Source organism: Anoplopoma fimbria, chromosome 10 (genome assembly GCF_027596085.1).
Source record: "Anoplopoma fimbria isolate UVic2021 breed Golden Eagle Sablefish chromosome 10, Afim_UVic_2022, whole genome shotgun sequence".
In the NCBI taxonomy this organism is placed as follows: domain Eukaryota; kingdom Metazoa; phylum Chordata; class Actinopteri; order Perciformes; family Anoplopomatidae; genus Anoplopoma; species Anoplopoma fimbria.
Window position 1 is genome coordinate 918,637 of NC_072458.1, and position 20,167 is coordinate 938,803.

Sequence of the window (20,167 nt, forward strand, 5' to 3'; positions counted from 1 at the left end):
TGCCAAAACTTCTAAAGCCATCTCAAGAAGCCTCCGCTACAGTGTTGGTGGATGAGGCCCACTCACTGCCACTCACAGTCCCCCTTATTTGGACCATGATATGGAAATTGTGTCTGGATGTGGGTGAGCAATGTGGCAGGCTGTCTTGGGAAGATGATGGGGGAGGACAGGTGGTTGTGGGTAAGTGGGTTAACTTTACCTTTGTTGACTTGGATGCCCATGGCTCTGTTGACTGTCTGGCTACATTCAAACTGGGACATGACAACAAGCATGCAACACAAGGCCCAGTCAGCCAACAAAAGGACATAAAACAGGAAACAAAAAACAAAAACATAAATCAATAAAATGTGGCAGTAAGGCAAAGAAAAAAAAAACATACACTGAGTGGAAGGCTTACGTGAAACAAACTTAAATCACATTTATACACAAAGAAAATGAAAGCAACATCAAACAAGGCACGAGTAGACAGAGTGGATACCAGAACATGACTGTGGTTTGTTGACTGTGGGCTTCGAGTCATTGAACAATAAGTGGACTATTTCAAGGTTTTTATGTGTGATCGTTTCATTATATTTTCAAAATATATAGTCTTCTTATCACCAGCATAATTCATTAGAGGGGGCACAAATAAACTAACTGGGCAGAGTGCGTAATTATGCGTAATCTGGGAAAAGAATCTGTGTCACAAATAATAAGGCCCCCCAAAGGAGCCAAATCTGGAGAATATAGGGCAAATAAATTCCATTAGTGCAACACATTGCAAACAAACGAGCAATCAGACACACAGGCTTGGTTCGCTGCTGTCTTGGCCTGTGCGAGGCCAGCGCTCCTATAGCGAAAACAGTTCCAGCGAGCGATTGGGCCTCTTTCACCTCCCTTTAATTGGCCCAAGGACACTAAATGAGCTGAATTAGTATTGTGCCTCTCGGTGCACGAAGCCAGTGTTAGGCTTGTTCCGCCTGGGCTAACCGTCCCCTCATTAGGGGCCACTGATAGAGCCAGTGTGCTAAAGCTACACTCCGCCAGCCCTCAGTTTTCATGGGCAATTTGTGTGGAAGGATGAAAATAGTTGATGAGTTTACACTCGGCAAGGAGAAGGGGGCAAGGAAATAATTAAAAACAAACTAATGAGAGGAATTAATTATTCAATTAATGCCTCAAACGTGCCACTGAGGGCTGAGTGTAGAGGGGGGGAAATGGGAAAACGAGAGAGACGGCGAGAGAGAAAATGTCAAGCCGTGAGGATAAATAGAGGGGAGAATGAGATATGAAGTGGATAAAGAGGGGAGGACTTGCTATATTGCTGGGACGTGAAATTTAAGCCCCTTAGCTCAATGCCAGAAAATTGACTATCAAGACCTACAGGGTTTGCAAATGCACGCAAATTGCCCTCATTGAATCAACAAAAATGGAGCCTTTGTCATTTAAATTATACATCTTCATTTTACACGAGACATCCTCAAAGCATACACATTACCTCAGCTACAAATCCCTTCAGTGGACTAGAAACATGCTGGAGTATCAATAGCAGCCACTAATGTCAACTGTGGATGCATACAGAGAGCACCTCAGGTCTCACCTCTCTTTTATGAGGCAGACTAATGGAAGAACCCTCTTAGACCAATCCAAGAATATGCTTCCACATGTAGCCTAATAGACTGAGATTTCACCATGGAGTTCGAAAACATGCCTCAAGCACAAATACATCTTTCATAATCAAAAAAATGTGCTCGCTGTCCCCGCTCTGATCTAGCATGAGTGAAATCACAACAAAGTAGAGCACTTGTTCCCGTTGTCTTTTTCCCCATCCCATCCCACCGCGTTCCGCACAACTCCTCACTGTCTATCTGGAGAGGGGAAGCCAAGCATGCTTCATTTAATCAAGAACACAGCAGACGACGGGATGGAAATATATCCCATTTGAGAGCTAAAAAATGCATCAGCCTTAGCCATTAAGCAGTGCAAACTCCCTCTATGTCTCTCTCTCTCTCGCACAAACCCTCACACACACACACACACACACACACACACACACACACACACACACACACAAAGCGTCCATCCCACACACAGTGAAGCACAACGCTGCATCGCTTGGCACCACATGCAAATTTGTCTTATGACCTTCTGAACCCTGTGGAGAGGATGGAAAACTACAGGCTAACTTCACAGTGACGGAGGCCAAGAGGCTGTTCTAAATCTAAACAGTACTGCTAATACATAGTGTGTTACATAAACACTGCAACCACTCTGTCTCTCAGTAACCCCACTGACTCCATTTGTCTCCTCTCTCCATTATGAGACACAATGAGAGTGGACTCCATCCCCCCGCAAGCCACATGGCCCCTGCCTGAGCATCCAATGCACTTAAAAGAGAGTAGGATTTGGATTTGTTTTTATCATTAGCACTTAATGTGAAGGCCACTTTCTATCCACTTCAACAGAGAATAATACAAATGTATCTATCTATCTATCTATCTATCTATCTATCTATCTATCTATCTATCTATCTATCTATCTATCTATCTATCTATATATATATATATATATATATATATATATATATATATATATATGCAAATGGTCAGAAGCTGCGAGGTCAACAAAGTAAAATAAATGCTAACAACCTACAATTGATTAACATTAGCTCAGAGTGACCTCTGTACCTCTTGTAGCAACATTTCAGAATTTTAAAGAGTTGCTACTTATATTACTGCATCAAAAATGCAGACAAAAACTGTATGTTTGTTAGCGATAGTTTATCAGTAAGCCATTTTACAGGGTCGATTTAAAAGGTCATGCATGTTTTTCAAAACAGAATATGTTACAGAGGACTGCTCATACATTTATTTTCAGACAAAAGGGAATAGCTCGGCTAGCCTCAGCAGCCTAATAGAAAAGAGAGACAAGGTGATTTTCAACATTGATATATGTGATATATGGTGTCTGCCTCCCCCTCTTTTCTGTAAATTTCCATTTATTAAGTGTAACACTTGAGTCATCTCTGACAGTTTCTAGCTGTCAGTGTGGTAAGTATAAAAGAATTCCAGTTACCGGGCAATTTGGGGTTAACAACAGTGTGAGTAGTTGGTATGGAGAGACAAGAAGACATCAGCAGAAATCAAGATATTGAAGCATGTGGATTCTATCAGTGATAGCACGTGTAGTGCCCAGACCAATTTAAGCCCACTGCACTTGAACAGAACATTATATAAAATGTGAAAGTAGAAAAAAAAAAATTGTTCATTTTCTGATATCCACTCGCCTCCTCAACACAGAGACCCTACCTTTCCAGAGAAGTAAATTCGATCAAGTCTCTTCTGACCGCATAAGCCTTTGTGATATTTCTTACAGTCTTTCATCGCACATATACAAAGTGCATCATGTTTGGCCCTTTTTAGTGCCAATGAGCTAGTTTACGGATAGAGTATCATGGTTTATGAGGTGATTATAAATTGTTTTGGACGGGTCATTGTCTTTATGAACTGATTTATCATGTGGTTATGGTGTATGGGTCATAAGGTTTAATTCAGGCACTGAAATGGGCACAATGACTGCATGGATTATCACACCACACATAGTGACACTACAGGAATGAAAACACAACCCCAAACAGCAAGACTACAACAACAAAAAAAAACATTTAATGTTTTTGTTTTTATCATTGGAGTTGAATCCAGTCCTGCATCAGACCACCTTACAAATCCATCATCTGGTTATAGTGATTCCAGATCTTACATATCAATTTGTATAGGAGCAGATGGAGGAAGGGGAATTAGCATTCATTATATGAATGCAGATGCACAGGGGATACAAGCTGCGATGCACCGCACTGTTACACTACCACACCACTAGGGGACCACCTAATATTTAGGCTCACCAAATACACTCACTTCACTATGAGACAGCGCTGACAGGTATTGGATGGTAAGCTACATAGAGTAAGCTCATAGTTTGACACTGTCTGTGTTACTGTGACTACAAATACGTATCGCCTTGTATAAGGCTTTTCAGTGTCAGGTGTAGGCTACTTGAGCAGGTAATGCTATAAGTATAAAGTACATTCCTCTAATTGACTGTTCGCTAAACCCCAAACATCTTAGTTACTGTTAAGTAGCGCCCGTGAAGCTTTCCATTCTAGCAGTACACACCACACATGAAGCTTTGACAAAGGTGGCAGATTTACCTGGTTTAACATTATGTTTTCACTTCTTTTTTTCCATACAGTATATGACTATTTATTTTGTGTTCATTGACAAAATAATTGACTGACTGATTTTTCCTCAACATATTCTAGTCATTTATAAATTACAGTTTAATTTGATGTGTTTGATGTTGGCATCAGGAGTGGCGGTCCCAGTCTGGAACACAGTGCTAGGTGTTCGCCCCCTAGCACTGTGAGCATGTTTTCACGAGAAGAGTAAATGCTCAAAGGACGAAAACCTACCGATGTGTTTTTAAACTTTACTCTTTCCTAGGTAATGTTGGCTTTAATAACCAGCAGTACTGAACTGCTAATACAGTGCTGAACTTAAAATTAGCCCAAACTCTGATATTTCCCCCAGGACCAGCTTCCACTCATTGGGAAAACATTACACAGTGGATGTGCTTTAGTGAACCGGGCTTTTTTTTAATGTTTCTTCTAAAGACACAAATGGATGTGCATCTTGGCCCTAAGCGATGCTCATTTACTGTACGGGATAAGTTAGTTTGCCGTACATGCTAATGATAGCAGCTTGGAGTGGATACACACATTGTTTAATCCATTCTTTACATTCCAAACTCTTTAAAAGCTCACCACCTGAACATGTAGAGAAAACCAAAGCTTGACAGGCCTGCCTTGCCTAGATACGGTTGCTAAGCTTTGATTGGTCCTTGGCTAATTGGTTGAGAGGTTTAGCGAACAATCAATCACATGTGAAATGTACATTTAAACACCTCGGAAACACAGATACAGTACGTAGAGTGGCAAACTATGAGATATACAGTGAAATGGAGCGCATCAACTCATCGGCCTTGGAGTGAGTTAGAGAGGCTCTACTGCACACGGTTTATGTGGGGTTTACAATGTCTTACTTTGACTTTCTTTGTAAACGAGCGACGCTCTGCGCACTAGTGATGGCTCGGTGTTGTGCCTCGGTGGTGGGGGAGGGGGGACCTGTTGTGGACCAACACCGCCCGCGGTGGTTAGTAGGAGTTAAAGTTGTTTAGTGTCGGGGTTAAAATACTGTTTGGTCACTTTTAAAGGAGAGCGGCCTGTAAAAGTTAGGGGGTTAATGCGTTTTTGAAGCCTCATTGCCTGAGCATGAGTCATTGTTAAGAGCTAAGGAGTAGTGGAGGTTTTCCTTCTACTAGTTTTTTTTTTCTTCCTGGAACTGGCTAGTGTCCCTCATCATTAAAAGGTGAGATGCTCAATAGTGCCAGTCCTTAAGTGACTAAGTCAATTGGCCATATGAAGTTAAGGGTGAGTATCAACTTCCAAAGTACTTTGGGTGGCCATCCGTGAGAAGGTATCCCAGTAAAATTCAATTATGTTTGCTATTAGATCACAGTACTCAACGTAGTATATGTAAAAATCACTGTCAGTGTCAGTGTTATATGGCATAGAAAGAGGGTTATTATATCATTACTCATGCAGTAATTGTCTCCTAAACAGTTTATGTGCTTCAAACCCAGGCAGTGTAACACATTGATCTCAAACATAAAAAAACGAAAACACACAAAGAAAAAGTAACAAGAGAACACACACACACACACCCAACCACACACATAGGCATGCAGCCACCCACGTACGGTAGGCACTCTGATAAGCAATGTATGGGCAAGCACCCCCCCCCCCCCCCCACACACACACACACACACACACCCTTCTCATCTCCATAATTACTGTATAGTCAGCATGTCCGTGTCTGGGGGTGACTCTCAAAGTGAGATGTTGACAACAGCAAAGCTGAACTCAAGCTGGGTCCTGTCAAAGGCCTGACACTGATAGCATTATCCGTGTAATTATTCACAGTTAAGTGAACTGCCTACTTACTTTTAACATAATGGATTTGGATGAGTAAGCCATATCTATGCTGCCCTTTCATTTCATAACTTACATGATGCCACCAAACCGGCAGAAATATTTGTTCCTACTGGTCTTAATTAGCTTTAATACCACCTATCTATTATTTGAGGGTGGGCTTTCATTTCTTTTACATTTGGGCATAATCTCAAAGCCCACCTGCGCTCCCTCTGATGCACATTAGCATTCTGCAGGGAAACTTCTGATATATGGCTCATGCCTTTCCAAGCAGCCTGTCATATTTCTTCCCTTCCATAAAATAGTTGCTTGTCATTAATGAATGGAGAGTCGGCCAACGCTTCTGGAAATCTTGATCAAGATGTGGAGCAAATGAGGAGTGAAGGAAGAGGCCGCCAGTCTGGCATTGGGAAATGGCAGCGTGTTTGTGTTTGTGTGTGTGTGTGTGTGTGTGTGTGTGTGTGTGTGTTTGTGTGTGTGTGTGTGTGCTTTTGTGTGTGTGGCTACATGGCATGGGGAATATGAAAGATGTCAGGCTGGCCTCTGCTCCTTTACTGGCGGTGTAAATTAGATGTGAACCAGCATGGCGCCGATGATGCCAGGGGACAGTTACACCTATCAAGGTTGGCTCTAGTCAGATGAGGGGAGTGCGAGCATGTGCACGTGTGTTTAAATCTTAATGAAACTGGCTCTCTGAAGGTCAGTGCCGAGCGAGCAGGGACCCTTTCGTCTGCTGCTAATGGTGTATTAATGATTCAAAGATGCTTTTGTGTCTCATGCGCAGAGTTGCCCACCCAAGCACCCCACTGACGCACACACCCACCTAACAACCCACACAGGCACATGACACATAAAAATAAAACACCGTCACATACAGTACATAGACAATGAATCCAATTAAACACACACATTAACTAGTGTGACACAGGCATAGACAAAGCACTTGTGTGTATAGGCACAAATGTGTATTTTAGTAATGCATTATGGTGAGGTGACTTCGTAAGAGTGAGAAATAGTTTCACAGGCCTCTTAAATTGCAGAACTAGGATTTCATTAACCGGCTTTGATTGATTATCCCTCAGCTAACAGCTTATGTGATCAAACGTTCTGACAGGTATTTAATAAGGCACCAACCACAAGTGAGAATGAATTAAGTTCAGGCCAATTACAGCAGGTATAAAAAGATATTTACAGCAAGAGAGCTGGAGTAAAGTTATATTGATGAGGTAGTTATTGTTCGATTCTCCACGGATGTGTACCGCGGTGAATTAATCAAATGGCAATGAAATACACTACTAACATTACATTCAAGTACCCTTGTATGGGTAAATAATGTTTTTCTAAGGCAGCAATTTGGCTGGAAGGAAAGGCACCATAATGGAAACAACCACTTTCAAAAGTACCTCATATGGTTTAGTACCAATGTTTTAGGACCGTAGTCATCTAAAAGCTGCATTTAAATAGAAATTCAATGTCACTATAGTGCTCATATTATTTAGCCAGTGCTGACCACTTTCTGTGAAGCATCCTACTGCAATGTTGATCCGTGCATAAGTCAATTCTTTAAGGTCCTAGGGTTGTGACAACGTGCGGTAGGGTTAGAGGTGCATTGGTTCAGCGGGTGCCCGTCCCGCGTTTGGGCAATGGTCTTACCTTGAATGTGGACATGGCTGGGTCCCTGCTATACCTGTCTATGGTGTGGAACTTGGACGAGTGGTTGAGCTCATGGTACAGCTCAGAATGTCTTTTGCGAGTGTGCATCACTTTCTGGAAGGGAAGAAAGGAAGGGACAGCAAAAATGAACCAAATAGAAACAAAAGAAAAAGAAAAGAAAAGAAGGAGGGCCAATACAGGGGCAGGCAGGGTAAGGGGGTAAAAGGCTCAGGGACTGCAGTAATGCCAGCCATAAGAAAGGGACGCCGACAGATCCATTGATCGATTGCTGGCTCATGCTCATACATCATCCACTTTCTCCGTCTTTAAGAATTTGGCAACTGCGAATGCTGCAGAGGAGTCATTTAAGTGAAAATTTGGTGAAAATGACTGACAGAAGTGCCATTGTTCCAGACTGGGGCCTGCTAGCTGGCGGTGCTGTTAACTCAGGATTTTGTCTAACTCATTAAATGTCGAACAGAAGGGCTGAAATGTAGCTCTCACCCTTGTGATATTTGACAAAACTGCCTTCCCTGCGTTCTGAATATGTCTGTTTAGGATACAGCTTAATCCAGATATATTTAATTCTCTGACAGCAAACTCCATTTGTCAGTGCCACTGCTGTTGTCTCTCTGTGCTAATGGGCAGTGCTGGAGCTGCCCGGCAGTAGCTAATCGTCAAAGCAGCTTGCGAGGTTGAAAGTGACACAGGGGCAAGATGCCAGCACTCACACCGCGGACTTACCAGCCAGGACTGGCGCTTAGTACTGCCTCCAATTACTTCAGAGTGGGCACTCTCATCCATGCTCAGCTACGAAGGCGCTACCAGTTACTTTCTTTTTGCTGCTTAGTCTTTAGGTTTCATGTGGTTTAATGTTTTTAATTAAAGTCAACTGCAAACTATGTAAACTATGAACTCCTGTAAATTATCTTCCTAACCTTCAAAATAAAGCACTTCAAGGATTTTACACGTATGGTTCAGTTTATTTAGTCCTGCCCAGTTAAACTGTTGTTTAACATCTTCTGTAGTTCTTAAGGGGCTTTTCCAAAGTTTGAAAACTAACCCTGAGTATTTCTGGGTTATTTCGGGACACTTGACCCATACCGAGAACTAACAGTCAAGAAATCTCAGCTTCTGCTGCACATAATTTGACTGTGTCTGTTGCAAATTCACCAGCTTTAAGTGCAATGCCAGATCAATGGAGTACTCTTTTAGGTTTTATTCTTAATTGAGTTTAAAACTAGTAATAATGACAAATGTTGCCGTTTATATAGTAATATGTAAAAATGTAATGTTTGACAGTCTAAAAGGATGGGCAAACTGACAGAAAAGAAAAATGGATGGAAATGGGTTTACCTTCCATTAAATCATGGAAGTGCACACTTGGCTACTTAAATGGTACTTCTACGTCAACCTCTTTCTCAAAGTCAACAGTCAATTGATGAGAAAAGAGTGGATTACCAGGAGAGGCAATCTCCTTGTTCTAAATTCATGCAGCGGTCACAAATGACTCTCCGGTAAATTTGCCAGATAAGTAAAACAATCAGCCATAGTCACTGTTAGTAGCTTGTACCCTCTGTATGAAAGCTATATCTCCATGGTGGAAGGTGAATGTCCAGTCTTTGCAACCGCCTCAACTAAACTGAATTCTTGCAAACAGCAGCCTTGCAAAGGGAGGTATTGTATTGCTAAAGGATCCTCGCTAGAGACTGGAGATTCACAGAACACCCAAATCATTCCAACACAAAACATACTCACTCAATTTCAAATCATGTTATTCCAACAGATAAAACCAGCCAATCTACTACAGCCACATACGTTGAATCATAACTGGATTACTTGTATTCATTCAGACACAAGAAGCACTCTACTTTGCTGTTTCTTCAACCAGGACCCCCACAATGACATGACAGAATTGTTGGATTTGATTGGACATGTCAGTGGGATGTTTTGGTTTTGATTGATACAAATGAATCAATTAAGATAGATGAGAAGTAGGGATTGATTTAAGGCCATTGTTGGAGAAACAGCATACTATGTAAGGTAGGTCTGAAACAGTCCATAGTTCTAAATGCAAAGGGAGACACATTTGCGAAAGGGAGGGATTTAGCAATGCTTTTTGCTCCTCTATGCGTTACTCAAGTCCTGGCAGAAGCACAAGAAAGCAGAGACAGGCTGATGACAGGGGGTGAGGTCCGAGATCTTACCTCGAAGTCCAGCTCAGAGTACCGTACTCTTTTCCTCTGGAAGAGGAGGGGGGCAGGGGGAGAGAAGAAAGCATCAATAACCAACCCCTCCACCACTATTTAACTGAAGACCTATCTAACTCAATGTATCTATGGATGTTTAGAAACAGGAGGAACGCTAATATGCACTGGCTGCCCAAAACAGTATGGATATTCTTACAAACGTCTAGTCAAAAAGCCAATTATTCAGTCTATTTCAACGTAATGAGATTAGTGAAGTGGAATAACCCAGAATTTGAATGAAACAATAATTTCTCGGCTCACATACTTTCAAATACAATAATTTCAACCCTACTCTAAATCATCACCTTTGCTATTTTTGGAGAAGGAGTTGGACAGATTCTGATTAAAAGAACTACAACAAACATCTGAGGAATGCTTTTCATCCTCTAATCTTGTTTGGACCCCACCACTCTCCTCTTAAGTGCCTCCACGTCTATAGCGAGTGGCACACAAGCCGCCAATTTAACAGCTGCAGACATTTCCAACTCATCTGGCCCTGACATTGCATTGCATTACATTCAATATCTGACTTCCTATTTGGCTCTCGCCGTCTGCCAGATTTGCATTTGGCAGTAAGAGGAGCTGCTCTTTGTTGTTAGTTAAAAGCTGTATTCATTCTTTGAAAGGGCAGAGTTGCTGATCTGATGCTATGGCAGCCAAGGTTTTTAAAAGGTAAAGAAATGCAAACAGATAGGTAATTCTCTCTCTGAGATGTCCTTTTCACTTCGGGACTTTCACTGCTCACAAAACACAATGCAATTTACTGTCCTCCTTCAGAGAAATCCTTACCTTAAGACAGAGGAATTCCGTGATTGAGTTTGCTTTGTAACATGGTAGACATGCAACATGCATATACATGTACAGTATAATGCATGTCTTGTTGGGGACACACATTAAGCAGTCATTATCTCACTCATACAACATTCATAAGGAATCCTCATGTGATTTTCTGTTATGATGGCATGAAGGTCCTAGAGCCAACCACAGTCACACACTAGTTTATCATCTATCGTTTGCAAGTACTCAATGCAGTGAATCATATGAAACTTCACCTTGATACTGATTTTATTCCAATCAATGACTGTATATAAGTAGTGGACGGAGTCATTGTGACGTCACCTATTGGTTTGTGGACCGCTGTTTTAAGACCTCTAGTTACTGGATTTGGCCGGCACCATCTGGCATTACGGCCATTAACATCTTGGCTTTTTGCAACCAGCGCAACATAGGTGACCATATTTGGAATGCAGAGGATTGTTGTATCGACCTGTCAATCACAGTAAACCAGCTCTAAAGCATAATCCGCTTTATGGTCTATCTTTACTAAAAATGGAACCATCATTTACTAGAAAAACATCATGATAAAAAAAGACTTGAAACTAGCGATTAAGACCATAAACTAACATTTACCATGTTTTGTGAGGTAATAAATCCAGTGAGAAGTACGGTCATTTTCTCATTGACTTCTTTACAATCTGATTTATTTTTCCAAACAGATGATTGGCTCCCTGCTGGCCAGTAGAGAGAATGCATGTTTTAAAGGCACTTCTGCATTGGCTTTACTCGTCAGTACCGAAGGTTACCGCCCGATTCCAATAAAACTGTTACTGGTTTCTATAGAAGAATGATAGAATGGTAAGCCCTGTGAACCTTTGTCACACCTTGACTAGATCATTTAGCATTTAAATTTACAACCCTTTCACTAAAAATCCACATTGAAATGAACACTTTGGGTACTTTTGCGTGATCCCTCAATTATGCGTCACCATATTTAAATTGTGGCGTAAAACACTGCTGTGTTTTAATCTTGAGAGGTACGCTCTGATATCCATCTCAAAATCAAGCATATTCAAACATGGTGAAATTATGGCAGTAAATTACATCGCCCATGTTTCCCTGCAGATTCTCTTTTTTTTGGTATTCATGAGTGCGATCGTAGCTCTTCAGATTTTTTATGAGTTTTAATGACTCGTCCTTAACGTCCTCAGTCCTAAATGAAGCATCTGCACTTTTCGGTGAAAGTGTCGCCACCATCTCTTAAATCAACCTTGTGATTCAGAAAGATGTGTGTGTGCGTGTGTTTATGTGTCCGTGTTATCGTGTGCTTGTTTTTGTGTGTATGTCAATGTCTGTGTTGTGTAAAATTAAGGTGGGCTGAAAGACTTTCAACAGGGACATTTCCTCTGATCCTGTCTGTCTCAGTCCATCTGCTTTGCCACCTTGTACAGTTAGGAGGGGGTATCACACACACACACACACACACACACACACACACACACACACACACACACACACACACACACACACACACACACACACACACACACACACACACAGTAAACCAAGAAGAAGCTGTCTGTCATTGAGAGAATAACTCATATCAAAGCTCATTGTCTCAGTGAGCAGCGATGAATAGCTGCAAAGAATACACAGCAGACACACGACTGCTCTATTATGGCAATGTGTTGGACATATTGCCACTGTATTTCAGAGACAATTTACTAGACAATGCTGGAATTGTTTGAGGGTCACACTGACGTCTTTCTTGCCTTTATTCTAACATACCCATATATTCACCAAAACAGTTCATTTAGAGAAGTATTGAATCATAACCCCCCCCCCCCCCCAAGTGTAAAATAAATGTTGATTGGTTGAATTAGCTTTTTCCAATGCAAATATGTTTTTTTTATGAATCATTTTTATGACCGAAGTGACACTTATTTCAATGTTCTTGTTAAAATCATTTGAAAGTGTTTAAATTCCTTGCATATATATGTCACTTTAAATAGGAGAACCTTTTCTGCAGATAACTCTTCTCAGCCCTGCTGTCTTTCCTTGCTTCTCTGTCATTCCAGTACCACAACTTCACTCATCTAGCCGCGCCACCGGCACCGCATCCATAACGGTCAAGTGAAAGGTTGGCATTGCGAACTAGCTACATGGCCACTGGAAACCCCTCATTCCCTTAACCTTTTACCCACCTCCAGGGATCCTGCTGATAGGGTGCTGTTGGCATTGGTGCTGCCCAAGTTGCGTGGCAGGGTCCTGGTTCTCTCCACTGTGGTTCCCCCTGTTAGAATCTGTCTGACCGACGGCCTCTGGCCCGGCTTCAGCTGGAGTGAATGCCCGTGGGAGTGCATGTGTCCTCCGTGGGAGTGTACAAGACCACCTTGAGCCATCATGTGGGCGTGCCCGTGGGGCATGGTCTTGATCGTCCCATAGGAGCGGTTGAGGTTCATGGCGATGTTCATGTCGCCCACACTCGACGGCACAAAATCCGCCGGGTACGCCTCGCTTTCAGCTGGGTGGAGGGTCAGGGGTGAGGGAGGCGGGGGGAAGGGAGGATCCTCCACTGCAATGTTGAGAGGCTTGTCCTCACAACCCAGTCCCAGGCCTCCTCCTTGGGAGGAGGGCCCTGGAGGTTTGAGACTGACCGTCCTACGAGGTAAGACCATGTAGTCTCCCTCCCCACCTCCTCCACTTCCGCCTCCCCCTCCGCTCCCCCCGCTTCCGGCACTTCCGTCCTGGGAGGTGTTGGAGGAAGTGGGCGGTCGAGCCCAGCCCAGGCCACTCTCGGTGCACAGGTAGATTGGAGCGCCACTGCGTTGCTGCCCCTGTTGTCTCTGCTGATCTACGTTCAGCTCCTTCTTTAGGGGCGTCTCGCTCAGCTCATTGAGGCCGCCCAGGGTTGGAACCTTGTGGAAAACAAAACAAAATGTTTCAGTTTAACAAGTATTACCTGAAAGCAAGATAATCTTGTTGTATATTATTTCAACATACAACTTCCTGTAGCTAGATTCAAATATTTCACTTTTTAGCGGTGCTGCTAGGCTTTTCGGCTTTGGACAGAAAAGTTGAGCAGAGCACTACACTGATCATCCAATCGGTCAGTCAATGTCAACATCGATTCCTTACCTGTACGATGAGGTTGGGAGGGGGGATGTTTCCGGGGAGGGAGCTGAAGTTGACCCCGACTCCCCCCTCCTGATGGGCTGCCAGCTTGGGATCCTCCTCATCGTCCAGGGAAATCCGGGAAAGGGTCCCTGTGATTGTGGCCGGATTACAGGTGTTCACCTCTTTGAATATGACTGGAGGGAGATGGGATGGGAAGCCATTGAAACAGCAAGACAGTGGAGGGTAGGCATGGGATATGGGGGTTAGGGTAGTTGGTCAAAGTGAGAAAAGAAGAAGTAAAGAGTTTGCGAGTTAGGTAAAGGAAGGGGCAAAGGGTGAGGAAGACGGACATTTAAAGGGGGAAAGAAGAATGGGTTTTGAATGGTAAGGTATTGGTATAAGTATATATTTATGCCAAACATAAGACAGTTGACAGTGAGATAGGCAAAACATAAACGTAACTCAGGTAGTGATACTGAAGTTTGTTTTCAGATTTGAAGTAGCTGCGAGACAGAATGCATCTCCAAAGAAAAGTTTCACTTCTCAATTTGTGCTTATATGGTTCACAGTAAGTAAGATGAGTTTTTCTCTGACACTGTGACCTAAAGTCTTGCTCCATCTCGAGATTTGCCGGTGAGCCAGGGTTTTTATTAGCTTGGAGAAAGAGCCTGAGTACAAAATGCTGTGTGCTTCAAATGAAATGGGAGCCAAATTCCCTCGCTACGGAGTCCTGGTCCATATCTTGCTCACCAGCGTATTATACCCTGTACGTGCGAGCCTATGTGCATGAATGTGCCTTAATACATGCGTATACATTTGTACTAATGTATGAGGGCCTGGTTTTTTTTTCAGAACACCGTCAATAAAAACTGAACATAAAACTACTTACATGGCTTTGGGTTAGCATTCATGCATGTTGTTGCGGGTAGAAACTACGAACAGAATACTAAACATTTCTAGAAACGCTACTCCAAAATGAACTAAGGCATGCGGATGAGACACGGGGTTAATTCACAACTGACATCAATCTATCGTCACAATCAAACACAACTCCAAACCATTTGGAAATGCATGCTAGCTATCGTGCTCATTCTGTCACCATCAGAGGACAGAAGATTTACTCTGTGGCCCAAAAATCCAATTCCAGAGCAAACGCATATATCACAGTCCATGTTTATGTTAGCAGCATTGATGTGACAAAATGTCAAGCTAACAATTTTATCAAAAATTGTAGCTGGATCCAGTTTACCAGTCTGCATGCCAGCTAGGACACTGGCTGAGTACAAAACCGAGCTTTTTCTCTGTTTTACCCTCCTGTTGGTGCAAACTGATGTGAGAGGACTGGATAAGTTTTGGCAAAGCTGATCCCTTCACATCTGCATCCAACAGCGGAGACCCAGAGAATGACCTATAGACAAATCTGGCGGTTGTTTTATGTGTTGCGCTTTCAAGCGCCACAGCCATTACTGCAGTGGCACCGCTCAACTGAACACTTCTACACAGACAGTGGAAGCAGAGATGTTTGGGTTTATCATTGTCAGCGTTCACCACCCATAACAAATGAAGGTAGTCATTTTAGAATGTGAAAGTAACATATTATTCATTATTACACAGCGCTTGGGGCAAAAAACTTTTACATTAACGTACCGCTCCTGTCCATCATCCGCAGAGTGGATATCAAAATGCAGTACGAAATAACTCTAGACCCTTAGGGAATTACTTCCTTGCTTCTGATGTAAGTCATCACTCTGTGATTTCTTGCATTGTTATCAGAAGAAATTCAGCATTAAAAAAAAGGAAGCAGGGGATACTGTAAAAGTGGAATTTTAACCAGAAAAAGAAAGAAAGTACCAATTAGCTGTAGATATGCCGGGTGGCTTTGTCTTTCGCGGTTGCTAAAAAATAAAGATTTAATGGAAATTTAATCAAGTGAATTTAATTCTATTGAGCAGACGTTGTGGCTTTTAGTTTCTATTGTTGAAGCAGCTGATAACAGCAGAGCCCAAAAGAAGACATGTAGCAATTTGTTAAAACTCAAAATTGTACTGAAGAGTTTTGTCATTTCTATTGAAAGGGTTCTTCAGGATGTATTTGGCAGATTTGTTGGCAAAATTGCTTGAGAAGTGAAATTCATTACAGACATTGTTAACAAGTGAGGGGCCACTGCAGTAATGGCGGCTTCTTAACTTCCCCCTTCAATCCAGATTTGTCTATAGGAATGATTTAAATCTAGGGATTGACCAGGCAGTGTTAAAAAGCTCAATCGGGTGCAAAACTTACATGGGTGTCCTCTCTCTGCAAGGATGGAGGGGGGGAAAGTGACGGTGTTAATATTTCAAAGCACAACACATTGGGGTACATTTGCAGCACATCTAAACGCCCACACACAAGACCATTGTCAGCAGTGAGTGAAACAGGCCTGAACACGCTGAGGAGTGTTATTATCATGCACAATTAAACACGGTCTCATCAAAACATATGCTCGCTGAACACTTATTGGGCAGATTCACAGTGATTGATAAGGCATAATATAAATTTGTGGACAACTGTGTCGAGATGTAGAAAATCATCTCCTGTCATTTTATCAACACGCACAGCAGCAAGGTCAGTTATAGCTCTCCGTTGCCTCTTGCATTGCTATTCCTGTATTGGACAAAGGGAGAAAGGGAAAGAGAAATCAGGTGGAAGGGAGAGCTCACCTGTTTGACATGCCAAATCCACATCCTTCTCAAAATCCGTCTGAGAGAGGGAGGCAGGGTAGAAAGAAAGGAAAGGCAATGAGTGTCATAACATTCACCACATCAATAAAGCCGCAGGCAAAATGAGTGACTGGATCTCGAATGGTTATGCTGTATCCAATGACTCTGATGCTCTACTGTAATTTAAAAACTAAAGACAAGGACATGATCTGTTGCCATGGTGACACTTTAAAACCCAGTCCATCAGTAATACCCTCTGTGAACGAGACACAGAAATGTTCAGTTTTTATTTCTTCATAGTGAATATGTCGAAAGTCTATTCAAACCGAAAAGAACAGACACTTCTGTGTGATGGCACACACTGCTACTTTGTTCATGATGTGTATCAGTTCCCGGCAGCAGAACCAAATAGTTTTGAAAGAGAGGAGCAGCATGCCGTGGTGTTTTGCCAGGTATGTAATGCTACTGTATGCCTCATCAGTCACCTCGCCATCGTCTGAATGCAAACGGAGAGAAATTTACACTGCAGCAAAACTATTATCTGCTGTGCCAGTCGAAGCAAAACTTTTTTCATCTTCCAACCTAGCTTTTCATAGACTGGAGAAAAAAAAGAAATACATAACATAATAAAAATCCAAACGCTTTTACGATTCATTCTCACCAACGACCAAAAAAAATCCAAAAATCCACACGGCACTGAGTTTCACCTGCACTCAATATTCTCAATTAATGTAGATAAGCTATGAAAAATATGATGTTTATTGCTGCTTGGATCTACAATCCACTTGAGGAAAGCAGGGTGGCACTACTCCTTGGGGGGTAAAAGAATAACTCCCAAACCCAAAGGGTGGTGGGTTGAATGAAGAAGTGTTGTTTTATAAAAAAAATGGCCACCGCTCAAGTTTCCGAAAAACTTCAGTGAAAGTGAAGCTCATTGCTATGCAGCTGTGGTCCTCCCTTCTCTCACCATACAGCCTCCTCCTGTCCTCGGCGGGATTCATTTACAAAAGCCTTTGTTTGGATAATAAACTACAGATTTTAGACAGTTTGGGCACGCCACACAGGCAAAGAGAGGAGCAAGGGGGGGAATGAAAAACTGAAAGAGAGATGGAGAGAATGCGCAAAGGTCTCAGAGGAGCTGAAAAGCTCTTAGTAGGAAAATCACCCGCAGCACCATAAATGGGTCTATACTAAATAGCCGGATGAGGATATGAAAGAAACCTCTCTCTCTCTCTCGCTCTCTCTCTGTCTCTCTCTGCCATCCAAATTGAGAAAAACAAATCATCTTTATCTTAACTATAACACACTCTCTCTGTAACAGCCTCTCAGGTTAAGTACAGTGAGTCATCAACATTAACTGTTGGGTAAAAACACCACAAGGGAACACAGTCCTATTGTTGAGTCCCATTGACTATGTTGAGTAAACACCCTATAATATTCAGCATTCTTGGGGAGGTTACTATCGAAATGAATGCAAAAAAAACATTATCTCCTAAATAAAAAAACTAAATGGCCAAAGAGGTTTGTTACCTTGCTATAGTAGAAGTTTCTATTTATACATCACAGCTATTCCAACTAATATTTAAAGGTGCAATATGTACTCAAAACAAAACAGAATTTTATGCAATATTTTTTGGGGTGGTTGAAAAAATTGTTTGACATTTTTGGTTAATACTTTTGTGGTAAGATTGATACAACTCTCATTTTTGTACCCTAAATATGAAGATGCCACCAGCAATGGATTAGCTTAGACAAAGACTGGAAACATGGTGAAAAAAGAATCTCTAACCTCGGTATTTAGACCAACATATCTTGTTTGGTTAATCCATTTAAAAAACTGATTTAAAAAAAAATATATGTTTTTATTGTGATTTTACAGGGATTTATGTGCCGGACCTTTTCCTGGCTGGGAGCAGTGACCTTCTGAAGTCGTGTCAATCACACCTTGACAACAAGACTTCAAAAAGTCACTGGGCATACAGCAAAGAAGCTGTACGGCATATAATCCCCTTTAAAACCACAATCTCTTTTTGTTGTTAGGATTAAACAAACAAGATAAAACATGTTAATTAGAGATCTTAAGAGCCTTTTCCAGTTTTTGTGCAAAACTAAGCTTACCAGCTGCTGGCTGTGGGTCCATGTTTACTGTAAAATAATTAAAGTGGTATCCATGTTCTCATCTAATGAAAAGATGTCAAATAAGTGTGTCTTTCAAAACGTCTAAGCATTCCTTTAATAAATGTTCCTATTTGTGTGTAAAGTATTGTTTTACAGATTCCACCTTTCTCCATCTATGGGCTTTACTATTCATACTGACGGTATATTTACTGGAGGTGACATACTGGTTGGCTGCCGATGTGGTTGTGGGCGTGGTTATGGTTATGAGCATGGTTGTTCAGGATGTGGTTATGCTCATGTGCGTGGCTGAGGGCGTGGCTGTGCTCCAGCCCGTGGTTGTGGTTGCTGTGGGGCAGACTGTGGTAACAGGCCTGCTGCTGGGCCGCTGGTGGGAACTGCTGTGGGTGGCAACCGGACAGGCACGGGGAAGTGCCATAACGCAGAGCGCCACACTGCTGCCCACAGTAGCTCACATTTTGGCAATTCTGATGGTGTAAAACAAATTCATGGAAAACATAAAGTTGAAATGTTACAGGCGGAAATATGATCAGTTTTGTAGAGGAAAGCACTGCGTTTAAATCGTAGATTAAAAGGGACTTTTTTTTAAGGACGACTTTGATTCAAGAAGGTATAGCTACGTTTTTGCATCTTTACGATTTCTGTAGATGTTAGGGGTTTAACATTCAATGAGATTTACGGTGAATAAAGCGAGGACATCTGAGTGTAATTATGATGGTGATAGAGCCTGACTGGTGGCAGCTTCAGCAAATAATCCATCACAATTATTATTCTCAAGGGTATTGTGCCATACAACAGTCCTTCATGCACATGTGGCGTCTGAGAAGAGTTCTTCAAAGTCATACACATTTATAGAGAACTTCAAGGTTTACCAGCTGCCGTTCTGAATAGAGCAACAGTTGGCATAGCAACGAGCTGTGTGTATGATAACAATACGTTTTAACTCAAATAAGCACAGTTAGACTGTTCCTCTCGGTTATGAAAACAGAAAATGTGTCATAATGGGTTCCCCTGAGCGGAATGATGTCTCCAACGTTTAATATTGAAAACCTCAGAGGGGCGTTCAGAAAGCCATAACCGTTACCGCAAACAGGTCTGAGGGAGAAATAAAGGGAAGAGCGTTGCGATAGTCGCTCATGCTCTGTAACTGTACTGACAGTAGCAGGGCAGATCAAGTCTATATGATTTATCACACTATTATGCCACATTTGGACCAACAATAACGTTACGGGGGCTCTGTGCTCTTCAAATACAGAGGAAGAAGTTTAGGTTCAAATTAAATAAAAGTGCTGAAGTGTTTGATTGAAGTCTGCACACCGAGAATGTTTAAAACGCATTGATATTAATTTAAGCAGGATATTGTTACAAAAATGGTATTTGCTGACATTTTCTCATTTCTAATTATGGCACTGTAGGAAGTCAGTTTCAGGCTGGGAGAGATATTGCAATTTCTATGTGGAATGAAATCAAACATTTTTTGGGGGGAAAATAAAATTTGAAGATGCATAATG

The 20,167-nt window shown here is 42.0% G+C and overlaps 1 protein-coding gene across 1 annotated transcript in view; it reads right to left on the minus strand.

The window, feature by feature from the left end:
- The window catches only part of adgrb2 (adhesion G protein-coupled receptor B2), a 133,663-nt gene that overhangs the window by 4,289 nt on the left and 109,207 nt on the right, over positions 1–20,167 (minus strand). Inside the window, exons 27-33 of the mRNA XM_054606163.1 lie at positions 18,863–19,123; positions 16,521–16,560; positions 16,102–16,116; positions 13,843–14,015; positions 12,909–13,622; positions 9,886–9,921; positions 7,679–7,792 (exon numbers count right to left, since the gene is read on the minus strand). Of these exons, the coding sequence (XP_054462138.1) occupies positions 7,679–7,792; positions 9,886–9,921; positions 12,909–13,622; positions 13,843–14,015; positions 16,102–16,116; positions 16,521–16,560; positions 18,863–19,123 (1,353 nt within the window). The remainder of the gene's footprint in view (positions 1–7,678; positions 7,793–9,885; positions 9,922–12,908; positions 13,623–13,842; positions 14,016–16,101; positions 16,117–16,520; positions 16,561–18,862; positions 19,124–20,167) is intronic.